At 26.5% G+C, this 20,812-nt stretch overlaps 1 protein-coding gene across 1 annotated transcript in view; it reads right to left on the minus strand.

The window, feature by feature from the left end:
* LOC122533948 overlaps window positions 1–20,466 on the minus strand; it is a 112,046-nt gene extending 91,580 nt beyond the window's left edge. The window contains exons 1-3 of the mRNA XM_043664135.1: window positions 20,317–20,466; window positions 12,497–12,541; window positions 12,116–12,143 (exon numbers count right to left, since the gene is read on the minus strand). Coding sequence (XP_043520070.1) covers window positions 12,116–12,143; window positions 12,497–12,541 — 73 coding nt within the window. The 5' untranslated portion in view covers window positions 20,317–20,466. The remainder of the gene's footprint in view (window positions 1–12,115; window positions 12,144–12,496; window positions 12,542–20,316) is intronic.
* Between the last annotated feature and the right edge of the window lie 346 nt (window positions 20,467–20,812).

A 20,812-nucleotide genomic window follows, 5' to 3' on the forward strand; every position in this document is an offset into this window, starting at 1 on the left:
AAAAATCTCATCCACTCCAAATAACTTTTCCTACAATATCTACTCCAATAGATACAAAGCACACTACATTAAAAAAAAACCAAAATTTCTTCCTCTTTTCATATCAGATTTACCAAAATCATTCAAACCACCACATTCAAAATATACCCCACCATCGAACGTAAACCACCACAAATCCCTCCATGGATAATAGAATTCCCAACAAATACCAGTCTTGCCGAACTCCCCAAAAATCCTTAATTTAACTGACCACAGGACCCGATTCCTAGAATTAAACACCACATCTATATTTACATTGACGGGTCAAAAACAGACTCTGGAGCCGGATACGCCATCATTACAGAAAAAGCCAAAAAAACACAAAACCTTCCCTCTTCATTGTCCATCTTCACAACCGAAACTTATGCCATTTTTTAAACCTTACAATATGCACACTCAAATAACAAAGCCCACGTCGTCATTTACACCAGCTCCATGAGTGTTACAAAATCCTTAACGAAATCATATAACCAAGATAACCAACTAATAATCACCATTTAAGAATTAAACCACAACCAACTTAACACAAAAGCTACAGTCATCTAGATTCCAGCTCATCAAGAAATAGAAGGAAATGAAAAGGCCAACACAGCAGGGAAAAAAGCCACAGTTTCCTCACCTACTAACAAACACAACCACCTTCCAATTCCCTGTGAAGATTAGATAATCCACTGCAAAAGGGTAATAAAAACTGAATGAAACAATACATGGACTACAACTAAAAGCACTCAACTACACAAAAGTATCTGAAACTTTCACCAACAAACATCAAACATTAGTAACAGAAAAGAAAGAATAAATATCACACGCCTAAAAACTGATTATACCAAGCTGACACACGAACACAAAATTAAAAAAAACTACACCACCCACCTGCAGCCAATAACCACCCATTAACAGTCACCCATATTCTGCACGAATGCCACACCACAGAAGCCCAAAGACCTTTTTTTAAAACATAAACCTGACCTTGCAAAATGACATACAAAGAATTTTAAAATACCTCAAAAACACAAACTACTACTCACATATTTAAAACCACCATCGTCGCTAATGACTTCGCTGTCGATACGACGTAAAGTAAAAAATAAGAAGAAGAAGAGAAAAAAAAAAAATTCAACACTCAGAAGCAGAAAATACTTCCATCAAATTATCAGAAGTTAATTTAGTGATACTTGATAAAGTAACATCAGTTAATACATTAACTATCCTGTCCCATATTGAAAATAGAACTAGATTTAAGAATTTTATCTATATTAAAATAAGATATATACTCTTATAAGATATTTATAAGATATCTTATAAAGTCTTAACAAAATGTCTTTCTTTCTTATACACGAAACAAGTAGGTGAATCATTGAAAACAAAAATCTAATAGCTTATGTCTTCAAATTCATTTTGGATAATTTTAGGAAATTTATCTAGATCTTCTGGATGCATAAAAACTTGAAAACTAAATATGTGTATATGTACGAATATCCTAGTTTATTAATACCAGCTCTAATGAAAGGAATGTTAGATTTTAATCGAATATAAAGATGCTCAAGGATTTCTTTTATTTTAATATAATTAAATTGGTTAATTGGGCATACGTTTGATAAAATAATTCTGTTTGTTCGGAATATAAACGGTATGATTTGTAGCGTGATGTTTAATATACACCAAACACATCAATACATATGAATTTTTTTTCGACTATTTCATTAGCTATCTCCATGGTTCAAAGATAAACACAAATTCTATTACTTGACACTCTGGATATAAATTTTTATAAATTAGCAGAAGAAACCAGTCTAAATAATTCCGTAACATAATTACTAGAGACGCCTTTTATAAAGTCCAAAATTATAGCTTGGTCTTTTCATGGAAACCTTGATTTTTTTTTTTTTTTTACATATATGTATTTTAATTTCTGATTATTTATAAATACACATTTGACATTGGACAAGTATTATTAACTAACTAATCATTTGAATCTCTGCTGTAATCAATAGAGTGATGAATTAAAAAATTCACTTTAATTGTTTTGAAAGGAAAGGTGAATTGAAATCTTCTAATGTTACTGAAAGATCACACAAGATATAAACACAAACCTCGTAAAATTTGAATCTGGCTGTATGTAAATAACCGATACCTCGAAGCAGACACTACTTCCCGTGTTTTATTTCTAAATTCTAAAGCATTCTTTTAACATGAGGCAAAACGATGTGGATGATTATAAGCGTTGTGCATAATGTGTCTAGAAAATCACTTTTCATGGCCATTTTTCAAATGTAATATGTTCAAAAAAATTTTTTGCTACGTAACAACTCATCAAAGCTTCGAAGTTTCAAGATCCAAAATACTATTCATTTCAGATAATTCTCAGTATAAAATTACAAAATTCGAAATAATAAAACGGTTATTCTAAGAATCCTTCACTCATTTTAATGCAATATTCACAAACTGCAGCTTTAAAACATAATATTGTCAATTTATGTTACACAATTACACCACAAACTGAAAAAGATTTAGAACAATAATTGATGAAAAGTTTAATTGCAATATTCTATTAAAGATCCTCGAATCGACTGAAAACAGTAGATTATATAACACAAACCATTCAAAAAGTAGTTTGGACATCCAACACTATAATCGAAAATAAAGAAAAGAAATAAAGAAAAATTTTAAACGATCATCGTAATAAAGAATTCAATAATTTCTTCTGATATCTAATGAATACGAATTACTGGAAAACAAAAAGATCGAAAAGACCACCAGTATCAATACCTGTGATAAAAAAAAAAAAAAAAAATAGACGACATTTAGGCAAAAACAAGAACTGAACAAAACCATAACCTTTGCAGAATACTTACAAAAAATCTTTCATACAATTCATCACATGAAGATATAGCAATAGATTATCCGATCGAAAATATAGATACGTAATACAAGATACGTAATAGAACGAAAAGAAATTAACAATTTATTAAAACAATCGAAAAAATTTGACTTGATAAACGGAAAAATAATTAATGAACTGCTAGAAAAAATAATAAGAATAATTACAATAATATTCAATACCATATTAATTGTAATACTGCAATATTTTCCAAGTATATTAATTCAAATTATTATAATACCTAGATCGAACAAAAATGTACGCGAACATTCCATACAGACCAATATTTCTTTTATTAGATATAATTAATAGATATAATATAAGATAGACTATGAATTAGAATAGATATGAATATAATAATATAATATGAATAGATATGAATAGACTATATAAATTAGAATAGATATAATATAATATAATATATTAGATATAATATATATTTATTATATCTAAAATTCTAAAAAAAAAATTCATGTCATATTAAAAGAGACAATCGAGAACAAAAAACTAATTTCAGAAACATGTCACAATAAAACAAATTCACAGAATAGTAAAAAAATTCTAATTGTCTTTGAAAATAAAAGATATTGCACAACTTTATTCTTGAACATCGAAAAAATGTTTGATAAAGTTTGGCATGAAGGTTTCCTAAGAGTCACAAAGAAAATTCTTCCAAACGCATTAAGCAGGCTTCTGAAATCTCATCTTAACAATAAAACATTTTCAAAATAAAGAATTCAAACTTAAAATTGATTAATGCTGGAATACCTCAAATGTATTGGTACTTTACATATTATTAATGGCAGACATCTTAAATACCTTTAAAAAACACTGAATACTTTTATATATATACTTTTGCAAATGACATCATAATATTAACAGTACATGAAAATACAAACAAAGTAACCAATATGCTGCAAACACATATAAATCTAACAAAGAAATGGTTTACTATATGAAAAATAAAACGATAAATGCAACCACGTTGCTTTCATTCCCCGTAAAAGTAAAATACTAGGAATTGCACTTCATGACAACGATATTCCTTAATCCGAAATTATGGGCCCAGATAGGATCGATACTGTGCAGACAAAACTCAGAATCATACAGGTAAGATCGTAATTCGTATCAAAGAAAATGTAGTCGTACGAGATAATTTTTAATATAGCATGGACACGCCAGTTTAGCAAAATAGATAATATAGGTGAATTCAAAATCAAAAAATTATCAAACGGAAACTATAAAACGTAGAAAAGCGAAATGAAACATTTGCTTAAAACTAAAGGTTTGTTAGAATGCGTTTTAAGGACCAAGAAATTAAAAGAGGAATTTGCAGACGGCAAGAGAAAAGCATGTTAAGCAAAAAATGATAGCCTTTGTAATTATCGGATTAAATGTAGAATCGGACTAATACACTCACATAGAAGATAGTGAGAGTGCATGTAAAGCTTGAAAAGCATTAAGAATGTGCATGAACCAAAGACGAGAGTTAGATTGTGTACGCTCTGAGTACGCATACACTCAACGACGGCGAATACGGATATACAGACATATCTGCGAAGAGAAGGTGAGTCTACATAAAAAAACAAATCAAAAATCATTTCTAAACTCATTCTAAGTAAACAGGTATTAATAATTAATCAACATTACAAATAATATTAATTCTGTTTGTAAATAATGTATCATCTGTATCAAGATTGAATACTCGGAGAATATTCAAAATCGATTTACTCGAAAACAAAGCTTTAAACGCGCGCGCGCGAAAAAATTTTATTTTTTATTTTTGACGTAGAATCACTTTCACTCATTTTTTCATGTAGAATCACTTTCACTTCGCTTGTACTACCGACAGGGGCATTCTGTATCTGATAAAAGACTTACATAATCGATATTTATAACTAAGATTGTTTAATCTTTGATATTTTTAAATATAAACTTAAAGTTTCTGAACTTATGCGTCCAAAACCGTTAAGAGTCCAACAAGAACTGATCAAAAATAAATAAAATAAATATGAGTCTAAAACTCATTTTATGATATTTTAGACATTGAGATTGTTCACAGAACTTCTTATTAATACTCTGATTTTATAATTAAGTAAAGTCGTGACACGTGGATTAAATGCCTTATTTGTGAATCATAGATATCATAATGAATGTGCATTTTGTGAAAAACAACAGATTTTATATTGTTAACAGAACTTAATTTATTGATTTACTTTTGATCTTTAATGTTACCAAAGAATTATTATTTATAATTTTTGTTCAAGTTCCTAAAATGACTTATTTCCATAATGTGTGTTAAATTCAGATATTGTTTTTTTTCTTGCTTTTCCTTTTTCCTTTTTAACACGTTTAATTCTATTAATTAATCTATGTTTTAGGCAAAAACTTACACTTTCACTTATTATTGTTATGCTAATAACAGATATTTACATGACGATATTATCCTATTTTTACTTATTTTTACACTTTATTTATAAATTGAATTAAACAGAAAATACAAATTTGTAAAAATTCAAAAAATTATAAATATTATAAACATAATAATTTTTATAGAAAAACAGAAAAACGAATCTCATCAGTAATATCTATCTAAATATAAAATAACTATCTAAACATTTCTTCTATATTTTATTTAATTTTTAGTTATGTTACTTTTCCTGTTTTTACTCTTTGGTTTTGGTTTTACTTTTCTTTCTTTGTTTTGTGATATATGTATCTGAACAAATAGAAATTAATATTAAACGTAGAGAAATCCATATTTCAACAAAAACAAAGCCAAAAGAAATATAAATGGAACCGGAAGGGATCGGAAATAACGGAAATAAAGAATTTTGTATACTTATAAAAAAAAGGAAAAAAATAGAAAATTATCAAAACATGAAAACAGGAATCAAAGGGCAAATATCGAAGTCGGACAAATATGGACATAAAAAAAAGAAAGAAATAATTTCAGTCAATAATGAGGTTACTCATGTTTGATCATTTAGTAACGGAATTATACTATGCATTTTTCAGACAGAGATGAAAGAAAGAAAAGAATTAGGGAAGCAAAATATTTACGATAGTGTACACCAATTTATATCATCCTGAAGGAAACCAAGAGAGAAAATAAGAAAAAGCTAAATAGGGGGTGTTGACGCTTTATCTGCGGGAGTCACGTATGCGTGATTTCCGCGGCCAACCGTTATCGGTGGACGTTTGTGTGACTTTAGCTATCAAGACTTTTCGGCAAGGTTCTATAATTTCATTGTATATTCAGGACTATAAGGCGACTATAATTTCATTGTATATTCAGGATCTAAGATATTACGTTTATTTAAAGTATGAAGAGCCAATATAGTGTGACAAAACTATTTTATTACTAATGATAAGTATAATATTTCCTCTTCTAGGTCAACAGTATGTATTATTTGTTATCATGTTATAAAACATGTGCCTATTCGACGTATTGTGCAGACCACGGAATAGTTTCCAAAAACCAAACCGAGTTTTCCAGAAATGCCACTGAAGTGGAAATCACTCTCGTGGGCGAAAAAATTTGAAAACCTTTCCCTATAATTCCTGATTGATCTTGAACACGTCTCTCGCTCTATAATTCTTCAAAGCGTTTTGAAAAGGGTAACTCAACTAAAATATTAAAACTCAATTCTTTGTTATAAAAGAAGACTCTGAGGAAATCAGAAGCAATGTGTTTAACGTTTTATAATAAAAAAGAAATTAACCTTCAAACGTCAATTGATTTCATTCTGAGTAACATTTTCTTCAAATTGAACAACTTTAAATTTACATATCGTGCGCAGGACAACGCATTATTATTTGTAAAAGGTGCCCGCCATTAGCATAACATTTACTCCAAAAGTCCCGCAAGTAAAGTGTTAAGGTTCGAAAAAAAATCGGAGAATCAGGAAAGGTTTTTATTAAAAAAATGTTTAAATGAGAAAAAAAAAACAATGGCAATCTAACTAAAAGTAACCAGGAAAGGCTAAAATACATAATGAGTTGCGGATATAATTAGTTAGGAGTCAAGTTGCTAAGTCAATAAAGAAAAAATGTGACAGATGGGCTAATAAAAAAGAATAATTTAATGTAACAAGAAGAGCAAAAATCGAAAATAGAATATTCGGGAAACAAAATACAACAGAAAGTGTAAATACAAAAGAAGATTAGAATATTTAGAGAAAAACCAAAGACTAGTGGCAAATGTTAGATGCGAAAACATAGAAGAGGATAATAAATACTGACTACGGAAAGACAGAAAAATGAAAATGTAATTTAAGAATGAGAAGCATATCATAGAAGAATGTGAAAAATTAAATGGATGGAAGATAACAGAGGAATAATCCAATAATAAAGTAAGAAGTGACTGAAATATAATAATCCCCACACTGGTCAGTTAAGCGGGGTGGTGTATTCGAGAAATTGACATGGAAAGAAGAGTGGGGATAAGCATCAACTGTTTCACTGATACCAAGCACCAATATTGGTATCATATATGTATATCGCTTATTTTGTGTGTGTGTGACTAAGGCGGTAAGGTAACGTAGAATGGGGATAGTCCCAATTCCAAGAATTGGCGAGAGTAAACGCTGATCAGTTACGAGGTCCAGAGTGTGGTCAGTTACGTAAGGACTATTGTACTTTGATATACAGGAGAAAATATGTTTCAATTTAAAAATTCAACAGCGATCTTTGCAAACTTTTTCAAGATTATTTCAAGATCAAATAAATAGCATGATCTTCATTCTCCTCGATACTATACAATTCTTTTTCGAAATATTTTTTCATGTTTTATATCTTTCAAGATATTTACCTTGGGAAATCAAAATGGAACCATCCTAAACCATAAATCTTTTCCTCTATTCTGGATATTTCTCCTTTTTATATCTTTTTTAAGATTTTCTTTAATTTTATTTTTTACACAACCTTCATAATACATCCAGGCTTTAGCCGGGATATTGTCTTTGGCTGCACTTTTATAACTTTTAAATCTATTTCTTTTTCTTTGTTAAGTCCGTTTCCTTCTCTGTTATTTTTAGTTTCTCTTTAGACCTATACTGTAAATATGTCAATAGAATACAGAAATGTTTCTTTCAATCCTGTGTGGTAAGTGTCTTTATTCTTTCTCTTACTACTGACTTGCTCATTAATAACTGGAAACGCTAAAACTAAAGATAATTCATCTTACTAAAATTTAAAATCTAAAGAGGCTCTTTGAGTCATACTGTGATAAAATGTCGTCGTTATGCTCTCTCCATTAAATATTAAATATATGTAAGATTACATTCAGCTATAGACAGATTTTTAGTCATTCTCCATTTATTATATTATATTGCAATCTCAAGTCTAAAGACATATGCTTCAAGAAACATTGTTGTGTCCAGAATGCAATTAAGAACGTCCGAAATATATTTATTAAATATACCAATGGCTCATACGTTCTTCATCGATTGCACAACTATATATTTCCATATTTTTATTTCACTAAGTTTGCCATATTTATCATTTCTAGTTCTTCTTCCTTCTTTTTTTTTTTTTACAATTATTTAGAATTTTCTTTCCCTTTTACTAATTTTATTTTTTTCTACAGTTTGTACTGGCACCTAATTTTCTTTTTTCCTTAATACATGTTCTATCTTACTATATTTTGTTGCCTATTTTTTTATTTATTGATTGTTTCGTTTATCACAATTATTCTTTTCTCTAATTCCATTTAGCTACCAATGTTTCTTTCAATAAACCACGTGTTGTTTCAACTATATTCTTCTTTTTTCAGTTAAGTATTTCCATTTCGCTTCTTTCATATGTTCCCACAAGTTTTTTAGAAATTAAATATACTGAGAATTCTGAATTCATTCATCTTATTTAGTAAGACATCGTCGAGCCTCGATCAATGAACTCGCTTCCTTTTGCTCAGCAATTTGTCCCCAGCACCATTAGTCACTATCCTTTTTCTTTTTAATATTTTTAATAGTTGGTCTCTTTATGTATTTTTGGTTTTATCCTTGGATTTTCTTCGTCTTTCCTCTTCTAAATCTTTGTCAAAATATATTTCTTCCTCTTCCTCCAATTCTTACACTAAAGTCTTTCCTTATTATACTTCATTCATAATATCTTTTTATGGTACTGAAATTTTTATTACTAGAGTTATAATTATTATAATATAATATATAATTTAATTTCTCAGAAAAATATACAAAGAAGTTGATTTCGTCTAAAAAATAAAGAATGCTTCAAACTTTTAAGCAGGAACATATTCTAAATAGATTCGGTGAAAATTATTTAAGATATGATCTTTTTCGTTTTAATTTAAACAAAAAAATTATAATGAATGGCAAATTGTTTACTCTTTAACTAACATATTTAGAGTAGAGAGTTTATTACTAATATAGTTAAAGTTCACTTTTAGTATGTAAAAGAAATCATTGCATTTTGTTAAATTATTGCCACCTTTAATTAATTCATTAATTTGTTATATGAGTTTCATTTAAAAATTATACTTTCATATAGAAATTATAGTAAATCTATAGAAAAAAGATTTTTTTAATACTAATTTCACTAATATTGTAGAAAGAAAAGTGAGTAATTACTATTTAGCATATATTATAGAAAGAGTGAATAATATGTACGTTATCCAAAGCTTGAGACATTATGGTGCAAAAGTTATAACAGAAAGTAAACTATATATGTATCTCATTATAACTTCTTTTGTATATATTCATTCACTTCGTTTTCTTTATTTCCAGCCATAAGCCTCTTATAGTGACGTTTCTTTCTCTGTTTTCTATTATCTTTTATATATCTCTTGTTATTTTCTTCATTTGTTCTATGTCTGCCTTTAATCTACTTCTAGCTGTATTTTTTCTAAGTTTTTACAACTTTGTCTTTTTCCTACTTCCTTCAACTTCCCTTTTTCTTAGTTCCTATTTTAGTTCTTTTATTTCTTTATTTACTTCTATCTTGCTTTCTCTTTCTTCTCTTCAAGTTTCCTTCAATTTTGTTAAAATCATTGTGAATTATGTCAACTTCATTGTGAACTATGTCAACTTCATTATTTTCTAAGAAAAAATATGAAATATGAATGAATATGTAATTGTATATTTTTCTACATTCCTATTCATTCCATTTCTATCATTTACTGCTTAATCTGTTTCCGTACCTTCTTATATCGGTGTCCTCTTTGTTTTCTTTATTCAACGCTTCTATTTCACACTGTATTCTTTTTTTCACATCTACAAATCTTTGTTTCTACATTTTACTTTTTCCTACCTCATCCCTCTTTCACTTTTAATCTATGCTTGTCTTAACCTACTTAACCTCAAACATGTACTTGGTATCTGTCTTCCCTAGAAGATATTTATTTTAAGCGGTATCTTTAATTTTTAATTTTTTTTTTAGCTTTATTTTCTCTTCTTTCATTATCTATTATGCTTTTCCACCGCCAATTCTAACTTTTTTTACGATCATTTTATATTCCTATTTATCTTACATATATTCATCCACATGCTCGTACCTAACCAAACTGAAAATTAAATACATTACATTATATTTAATCTAAGTGGTTTCTTTTGAACAATGATTTGATTTCATTTTGAGCAATAATTTAATATCTACATTTCTCATTTTTAATTTTTTAATACTTTTAAATTTTTAATACTTTTAATATGATGCTATTGGCTTTTAGTATATTTATATACTATAGTATATTTATATACTATTTAGTATATTAGTATATTTTCAGACTTTCATACGAATTTTCTTATGAATCTTCATATGAATTTTTATTAATTATGACACAAAAATTAACAAAATTAGTATTGAGACCTTTTACAGGTTAATTTTCAATAACTTATTCAATTATCAGCCAATTTGATCGATATTAGTATTGGATTAGGTTAGTTTTTTTAATTCGGCCGTTGAGACGTAAAACGCTGAAATGTTGAAATATTATCAATGAAATTTCATCGATATTAAATTTTATATAATTATTACATAAACTATAGATACTAAAAGTAGCTACCGTTATTATTCAATACAATGCAAGCAGTATATAGTTTGCCTTTACACATATCCAAAAATTATCTAAATTGATTAGCTAATTTAGTTAAGGTCCTTTTTTTGTAGATTTACCGATTATCTTAAAAAAAATCTTAATCATTCATAAATTTTATTAAAAAAATATAAAATTATCTTCTTACATTTAAAAAATTATCATTTAACGAACTCAAATTTTCAATTTGAATAAAAGCAAAAGAAAATCATATTCGTTCAATTAATATTGTAACATTTAAAAAATGAACAGTATTATAGAGTCACAATATATTAAAGTAAAAAAAAAAAAAAAAAAACGTTAAGGATATATTAGATCTTGCACGAAATCACCGTTCAATCAATTGCATCGTAATACAAATAAAGAAATATTACAAATAGATTTGCATACATTACTTCTGCTTAGATATTCTGTTATACATATTTATAATTTCAAGAAAAAAAAATTGGTTTAAATTCAAATCATCAACTGTAGTACATTTTATTATTTCACTGGATGCACAGACCCCATTTGTAGTGGGTATGTCTTTCTTGCGAATAGTAAAAATCGCTAAATAATCGCCAAGAAATCGCTATAATGTGAATAAAACATTGAATCTCGGATCTATATATCATCATTGTTTATTTATTTAATTGATTCATTTTATTAAAAATATTTATAATTTCGAAATGTTAAGACCGATTAACTTTTGCGATCACGTTAAGATTTCTGCTTTACCAACCACCTTTTTAATAATTTTTAAGTAATACGTTAATTAAACAAATTGCTCGCATCATTTTTATTTATGTTTTTGTGCATTGTAAATTTAATTATTATTATATAAAACATTTGAATCTCAAAATAAAGAAAGTAAAATTTTTTTTTAAAAAGCGAGATAAAATAAAATTAATATAAGATTTCTAAGGATGCAATATTTTCAAGAAAATTTGTTTCTACCTATTCTGTAATTCAATATATAAAAAATTCATAGAAAAGCAAGACTTCAGCATTTGTTAAATTTTTAAGTTCACAATATTTGTCGTAATGATCGATATTATGCTTTGTTTTTAATATAAACATCGAAAGTAAAGCGAGGATGGAAACAAAATTTTCTTCTCATCTTTGTATAAAGAAAAGATTTGTTTGCGAAGTAAAAACATACTTACTTCCAGTCGAAGAATCAAGTCGGCGTTTCTGTAACACACAGAAAGAGCACAATTGAATAAAATTTAAAAGAATACCTGAAAATATATTTAAATATATTTACGAAAATATTTATTGAAAATTGTTTTCAAACCCTTATCTTTTGAACGAATTATATTTATATTAATATTTCTACTAGTAAAAATCATACAGAAAGCAAATATCTTTAAAATATCTTTAAAAAGCTAAGATAATTTCGTATTGAACATAAAATTTAATTTCATGTTAATTATTATTGTCAAGTTTGATTCGTTAAATTTTATATATTTCAAAAGAATGTTATAGAATAGAATAAAATGTTATAAAATAGTTCAACATTTTATAAATATAAATATAATACTCACATCACTTTTGTAGGTAGTTTCATTTACGTTTTTGGTCTGCATCATCTAAAATATCAAATATAATATCAAATCTAAAATATCAAGTGTTCGTTATATACATATTTATTCTATGTATGAAAGACTTGTTTTCCATGCAATAGATTTTATGAAATTAAAGAAAATATCTAAACTAATCATTTTTCGACATAGGTAGATTAATACTTTTTTTTATAGAGGATGTCGAGTTTTATCAATTAATACATAAAAGAATATATAATTTTATTTAAAAAAAAAAATGATTATAAGATCTCAGAAATGCCTCCATCTAAATAAATACGGTGGTCACTGTAATATGTCTTGAAACATAGTAAGTTTTACTTGAAACATTTTTTACAACAACGAATACTTTTGGAATTAATTACGTGAAAAAAAGATGATTACGTTAAAATGGGACACCCTTTATATTCTATAACAATTTTATTTGGGAAAACAGTCTAGAAAATTAAGTTCATTTACATGTGACACTGATGGTGAAAGATATAATACTAAACATCTCTTGCTACTCTTTTAATCAATAACTGATTTATTATATAATTACTGAATTATAGTATAGTTAATACAAATTGCTATTACAATTTTTATAGTACAAAAATTACTGAATTAAAAAAAGTATGTTTCTCTTAATAAATAAAGCACTATGTATATGTTATATAATAAATAATAAATCGCTAATTATTTATTAGTTGTGATTAATAAATTTTCACGCTATATATGTTTATATGTATCGTTGTTGCTTTATTGTACCTGTTCAAATGTGTCTCAATTTTAAAATAACAATCAGTTATGATATATCGCAAAATACCTATTTTGAAATTTTTGAAAAGTTCATGCTCTCTTTTAACTAATATTTTGAATATGGGTCTTTTTTAGACAAAAACAATGTACAGGATGGGAAGAAAAGTTTGTCCGTGGCTACCATAGAAGAATCTGTCGAGAAATTGACCTTAACCTTGAATTCAAGCTCAAAATTTTTTTTGTATTGTATTGTATTCTATTCTATATCACGAAGCTAAAACTTTTGCAAGGATCCATAGATCGTCAATTTAGTTCTCTTGAAAAGTGGCCTTGAAATTCAAGGTCAAGGTTAATTTTGCGGCAGATTATTTACATATATTTCCATCAAATCGAAGATGTAGAATTCATCTATGATAGTCATGGATAAATTTTTCTTTTCACTCTGTGTATACATATATGAAAAACATGTTTTGCAATTCAAAAATTAAGAGCCAAAATATTTATAACAGAATTATTTGGAATAAAAAAAATTGTATCTGCGTAGATCGTTGACTATTTCGGTAGCTGGTTTAAACAAATCTAATTTAAAACATAAAACACGATATGTATCCATAATTTTACACAAAAATAGCCTTTTATTCTATGTTAGTAACGTAGAATGTGACATTAAAAATAAAACCTGCTTCGGAAAATTTTATTAAGATCCACAAATCGGAATGTTTTCGAAAGTCCATTAATATTCCTTATTATTTTTCTTATCATTATTTAATATTTATATTTAATATATATTAAATTATTTAATATATATCAATATATAAATATATAAATTATTTAATATATATCAATATATAAATATATAAATTATTTAATATATATCAATATATAAATATATAAATTATTTAATATATATCAATATATAAATATATAAATTATTTAATATATATCAATATATAAATATATAAATTATTTAATATATATTTAATTCATTAAATTATTAACATTTCTTATTAATAAATTATAACTTGATAACAATACATGTAGCGTAAAAAAGTTTGTGTATTATATGAATGCGTTAAAATGCTTTTAAAAATCTATTGCACTATGGACTGACTTGATACGAAATATATTTTTATGCTTGAAACAGTATATATATTTATAATTATATTAATTCTCCATGAATGAGGAGTATCCACAGAAGTTATGAATTCTTGAATGTGATGTGATGCGATGTAAAACGATGCAATGCGACACAATACAATGATTGGGTACTCTCTCACAAGTAAACAGAACTACCAACCCGAAATCGAGTTTCCTTAGATTCCGTGATCTAAAGCTATTAAGCGATCGGACATTTTCTCACGAGATACCTCGATCTAATTATATGTCTAGGTTGTTCCTATAATTGAAGGCTTTATAGCTAAATACGCGCTCGTCTCGATTAGATCCAAGAAAAAGAGCCTAATCTTTACGTCGTGGTCAATACTTAGCTCTTCAAATTGCCGTTTCCTGTCGTGCGTGTGCGGATCTGTTTATATCCCTGCTATATACGAACGGATATGAAATCTATGTATGAATACGAGTTTCCTTCGTACATATTTTTCACTATTTACGACTAGTTACAACATTCGATTAATTACAATTTTATTATTACCAAAAATGAATGTTACTTCGCAGAACTAATAGAAATATAACTTTTCTTTAGAATGAATTAAAATGTTCAATTCTGCAAACGTTTTAATTGTTGATATATATCTAAATGATTATAATATTTAAAGGAATATCAGCGCAATGAAATTCTTATTTCATAAAGAAATATCTCTGCTGAAAATTTATTTATAGAGGCAAATTCAACTATAACTTAAAGATTTATTAAAAATTAAATTAAATAAAATTGAAGTGATGTTACAATACTTTTTAAAAAATTTCGAAACAAATATTACGTTAAGTATATAAATAATCGCATAAAAAAATGTATTTTCTACATTTATCTAATTTTAAATGAATTTTTGTTTGAAATACTTTGTATGATACATTCTACACTTGACTAATAAAAAATATGATATATTCTACACTGGACTAATAAAAAGAGAAAAGGTCCGAGTGCACAGACATGCCAGAACTAAACAGTTATACGTTCGACGATAATCGGTGGAATTGGTTAAACCCATGTTGCTTCTGACAGGATATTCTCCATCAGCTTTAGATTGGACCGATCTAAATTCTTCCTTTTCATGGCAAAACATTTTAACGATTGGTTCGATAATTTCGATCGAACTCTTCTGCTATTCGGCTACCATTAGGTTAAACAGCGCAAACTGTACTGGTCAAGTCGTCTCACACGTGGATAATTAGCATTTCAAATTTCCAACTATTCATAGTGATTCGAAAACCATCGATGATATTAGACTCGCTTGACTTTTTGCTCAATTTTTGGTTCGGTTTTTCGCTTGATTTTTAGCGCGGTTTCATAACATTGCTGGATGATCGCTGTCTGAATTCTACAAACAATCGGGTTTCGACTTCAAATCCTTGATCATGATTATCTTCGAAGAAATCAAAAATTAAATTTTACTTCGAATCGCAGAAATTGAATTTAAGTTAGATTATAAATAAACCATTTAAGTACCTGTCGTGATATTGATTAACAGCTAGGGAATAATTCTAAAAACAAGTTGGAAAGAAAAAATAACATCTATTCATATAACAGTTCAGTTTTGATAAAATCGAACTTGAGAAGTATATTTGAAGAAGTATATTTCAAGTATATTTGAAGAAGTTCTATATACACGAAAATAAATGAAAACTGTAAAATGAAATTTTTTCATTTAAAATCTCATCTTCGAAAAAATAAACTTCGAATGTTTAGTTAGGAATTGATTTATTGTATGTATAATTGATTGAAAATTTTCAAATTTAATTTTCTGGAAAACAAAATATATTATGAAGGAATTTTACTCTCGTTTTTGACTTATTTTCACAGAATAACTTCTTATTAATTATTCACTCCTGTTTAGTCTAGAATTAGCCAAATTAAATATGACAAATGTTCAAACTCGAAAAGTCTTGAATGAAAAAATTTTATTATTTCTTTACGACTTATTTTCGGTTGTAGTCTGTATTATACACAGTATATAAAGAATATTTATATATATTATTAATTTTCAGTGTTTTTGTCATAAGATTAAATATGTGAAAAGAAACAAAAAAAGATGTTTTATATGATTTTGTTATCATTAGCAAATAACTATGAATTGAAAAATATAATGTGACTATGCATATAAATTCAGTGATTCTCGTTAGTGGTAAACTCGTTTCGACTTCTCGAGGCCGCGTCTGTGCCTGGAATCATAATTTCGCTTGGAATGAAAATTCTCAGAAGAATCGCCGAGGCATTCCACAGTCGTCAATGGAACATGTGCGACAATCTACGATAAGGAAGAGTATAGCTCAACTTGTCTGATAATTTTTTCTTATGATACATCCATGTATTTGAATATATTCGAAATTTTTATCTTTTTTGTCTTTTATATATAATTTGTAGTTGTTATATTTAATATTTGAAAGTTTACTGTAAATGGAATCGAAGAAGAAATAGTTGAGAAATTATGGTACAGAAACATGCACGCATGTACGATGGATTTCGAATTGAAAATTGAGCGAAAGATAGGAAATAGGAGGTATTATATAACGTACCATCGAATTATGTTCTTGTATGTAGATATTTATTGTCGGTTAGGTACAGTCATAAAATCACATTATATTGAGGAATAAAACGACGAAAAATATAAACATAGAAATGGAATGAACAAAACGGAAGAAAGAAATAAGAGGAATAAAGAAAAAAAGATATAAAATTTTTCGTGCCTCAAAAATAATTATAAAACAGTGAAAGACAAAAGGATGAAAAAAAAGAAGGAACATGAAATAATAAGATTAACAAAATTGAAAGTTCATTGAGAAGAAACCAACGTTAAGCTAACGATAAGTAAAATTCCATTTAAAATTGTGAAGAATTCAATTTGGAGAAACATTAGTGTAACAAATTCTACATGTTTTCATGTCAAAAATGAACATTAAGAGGGATATATTGTATTTAAAGAAAGATTTACATATTTCTACTGGAAAATGTATATATCAAACCGACTATCATAATATTTGTCATACTTTATCAATGAATTAAACAAACAACGTTAGAGCAGTTATGCATGATTCAAATATGTGTATACTGATTTATGTATTGAAACCTTTAAATTCAATAACGCAATCCCATATGTGCAAGATTGATCGTGCGTGGATTATCCCTATTGCGGATTATTCGGATTTTTCTGTATTAAAAATAGAATGTTGCTTCTAGTAAAAAAAATCTACATGACAAGAGATTTTTTGATATAATAGACTAGTTAAATATATAGAGCTATTTTTTTCTCATTTTGTAAGTGGTAGACTTGTGAAATATGTAAATAATAATATTATTATTATATATAATTAATAAGAAATTAATAAGAAAATATTAAAAGAAATTTGAATTAGAACTTAAATTAAAACTAACTTTCATATGCATACCATTATAAGAGCAATGTTATATATTATTAGTTCTAAATATATGACTTAAAAAAAATTGTACATACAATTAAGGATTGATTTACTTAACGTAATTAATTCTTTGTATTTAAACTATGTAAATTACGTAATTAATTATTTGTATTTAAATTGAAACAATAAATATGGTATAACAAATTAAATGTAACTGTATATTTATGAATATATTAATATTGATATAAGAAAACAATTATTGTAACAAACTGAATAATATCAAAACGTAAACATATATATATATTTCAAATTTTCAATGATTTTATAATATACAAAAATTTATCAAATACATATATTAAATTCTATCAATTTTACAACCAACGGAAAACTTTAAAATCTATTGTATTATATCTAAAAATTCCTGTAAAATTTGAGCCATTTTTATTTCTCTTAAAAATTTGCCATTTTGGGAAAAAAGAAAATACAGAAAATAACATCCAGAACAGTAAAATCTGAATAATTAAGTTCACACTTTTAAAACTGCTCATTCAATATTTTTCTCTCCGAATTTGCAAAAATAGTATTCACAATATTCCAATGATTATTTTTTTGTTAGTTACCTTAAGCTTCCTTTAATCCTTCATAGCCAATCTGGATCATTTATACGGTAAACAAAATTTTTTCTGTGATTTTTTTTAAAGGAAATTTTCATTTTGCCTGAAATTTTTCCGGAAATTTTCATTTTTCTTTCAAAGACTATAGTGAAGACTTTATCAAATAATCCAAAACTTTTTTATATTTTTTGAAATCCTAGAACAGTACAAAATAAATTAGGCGTAGATACAAACGATTCATCTTAGATAATGCGATAATATGCTTGCTTAGGGAAAGTTTGTAATAATAATATTAATTGAATTTTCTTAAAAAATAACGCGATTCCTAAGCAGATAATATTTTGTTTACATGTGTTTACGCTCATAGAAGTTCTCTTAATTTTGTAAGATTCTAAATAAGTATCTTTAAACCATACTTCCTCGATTCAGCAAATGATTGATAATTTGTTGTAAAACTCAACCTATACTTGGATAATATAAATAAATCGATCAACTTTTCTCAAATTTTAAATGTTACTTTGAATCTTATGAATGAACTGTGTATGTTTATACTATTTTATATTTTTACAACCATTATTAAAGATATTAATTCGAAATAGAAACTTGCTTCTAATATTACAATATTAGATATATTTTTGGATATTATATGTATTTTGTAAATTTTTAAAATCTTAGCATTCGTGAAAATGCATATCTACATTTTATTTATGAATTATGTAATTGAAAAAAATTTTTTAAACAGAATTTTTTCAAAAATTATAATTTTTAAGTCAGTTCATTTCTTGTCAATTTTAAATGCTAGTTTTATAGTTTTGATTTTTTATATATTAAAATTTTGAAAATTCGATCAGGTTCAAATTTTCCATTTTTTATATACTAGAAATACTTCCGATCATATTTACTTCATGTAAATATTACAATAAACAATCATCCAAGTTTGTCAAGTGGTTTCAATTATTAAGAGATATAAATCATGTGATGCAACAGTCCAAATTTTAATATCATATTGCCACATTCGTTTTATATTCGTACCTCGTAACACATTGTACTTTTAATTAATGATGAATCTTAAAACTTTAGGAAAATCAATCACGTTCGTGCATAGAAATTATCGTGATTCACATAATAATTATTACGGTTTTTAAAGAATTACTTTTAATATTGTTTGCAAATATGAAATTGAAAGTTTCTTAAAAGCTCAAATGAAATGTCACCAATATGATGCGTTATTCATATTATTCAAAGTAATTCACGTAACAAAATATTTTGATTTCAGTTTAACTCACAGACTTTATACACAATAGATTGACATAAATTTCGTTAGAATAAAACACGAATAATAATAAAAATAATTACTACTTTAAAACTTCTAAGTTAAAATTAATAATTTTTTTTGCATTATTATTTAAGTATTGTATAAATTCTGCAGTGAAGTATAAAATAATACATAAGAGAAAGAGAAAGAGAGACAGACAGAGAAACAGATAGACAGAAAAAATTTATAACTTCTATTAGTAATTTAATTTTATTATCCATATAATACTTATTTTCAATTTAAAAATTTTATGCAAATATTTATCAAGTGTTTTTTTAGTACAACTTTTTATCAAATATTTTTATGCAAATACAGAAGCTGTATTTAACAAATAGATCAAATATGCATGAAATTGAATTATATGCGATTGTAACTAACAATAAGACATGGTAGTTCCACGTGATCGGTCAAATAATTCTTTAATCCGCCCATCTCTGCAAAGATTTTTATGTTATGTATTATAGATAGTCTAAGAAGAGTACTATAGATGCTTACTGTACTATAGACACGTGGCAACGAAAAGAAAATGGTAATTACATTAAATGAAGAAAAAGATTTCGAAAGTCTTTTTGGTATTTACTTACCTGGCAAGCGAAAGGATCGTTGTTCTTGTTTAGTTTCTCGCCATCAATATCTTTAACTATTTCTTGTAATTATCAATACAACACATTTCACTACATTTCACTATTCAATGCAAATTTCCGACTATCATTTTTTATGAGAAATATGATACTATCACGTAATTATAATATCATTTATTTATTATAAATATGAAATACCATTCTAGAAACAAAAAAATCAATTTAAAAAGAAAGTCATTATATAATTATCTTTTATCGCGAACAATAATAATTACGTTCCAATAATTTCGAACATGTTAATACGCAAATCGATGCGACGATATTTCTCTGCGATCGTTAATTATTTACCATACTTTTATACATACACGATTTATTTTTTTTAAAGCTCAGTAATTAATAATCGTATCATATTATGTTTTTAACTTGACAAATTATCACGGAATCGTAAATCTCATCGGCGAACACAATTCTTTTCAATCAATCATTAGTCAAGTTGGAT

This window comes from Frieseomelitta varia, unplaced genomic scaffold, assembly GCF_011392965.1.
Source record: "Frieseomelitta varia isolate USP_RPSP 00005682 unplaced genomic scaffold, Fvar_1.2 scaffold_563, whole genome shotgun sequence".
NCBI lineage: Eukaryota > Metazoa > Arthropoda > Insecta > Hymenoptera > Apidae > Frieseomelitta > Frieseomelitta varia.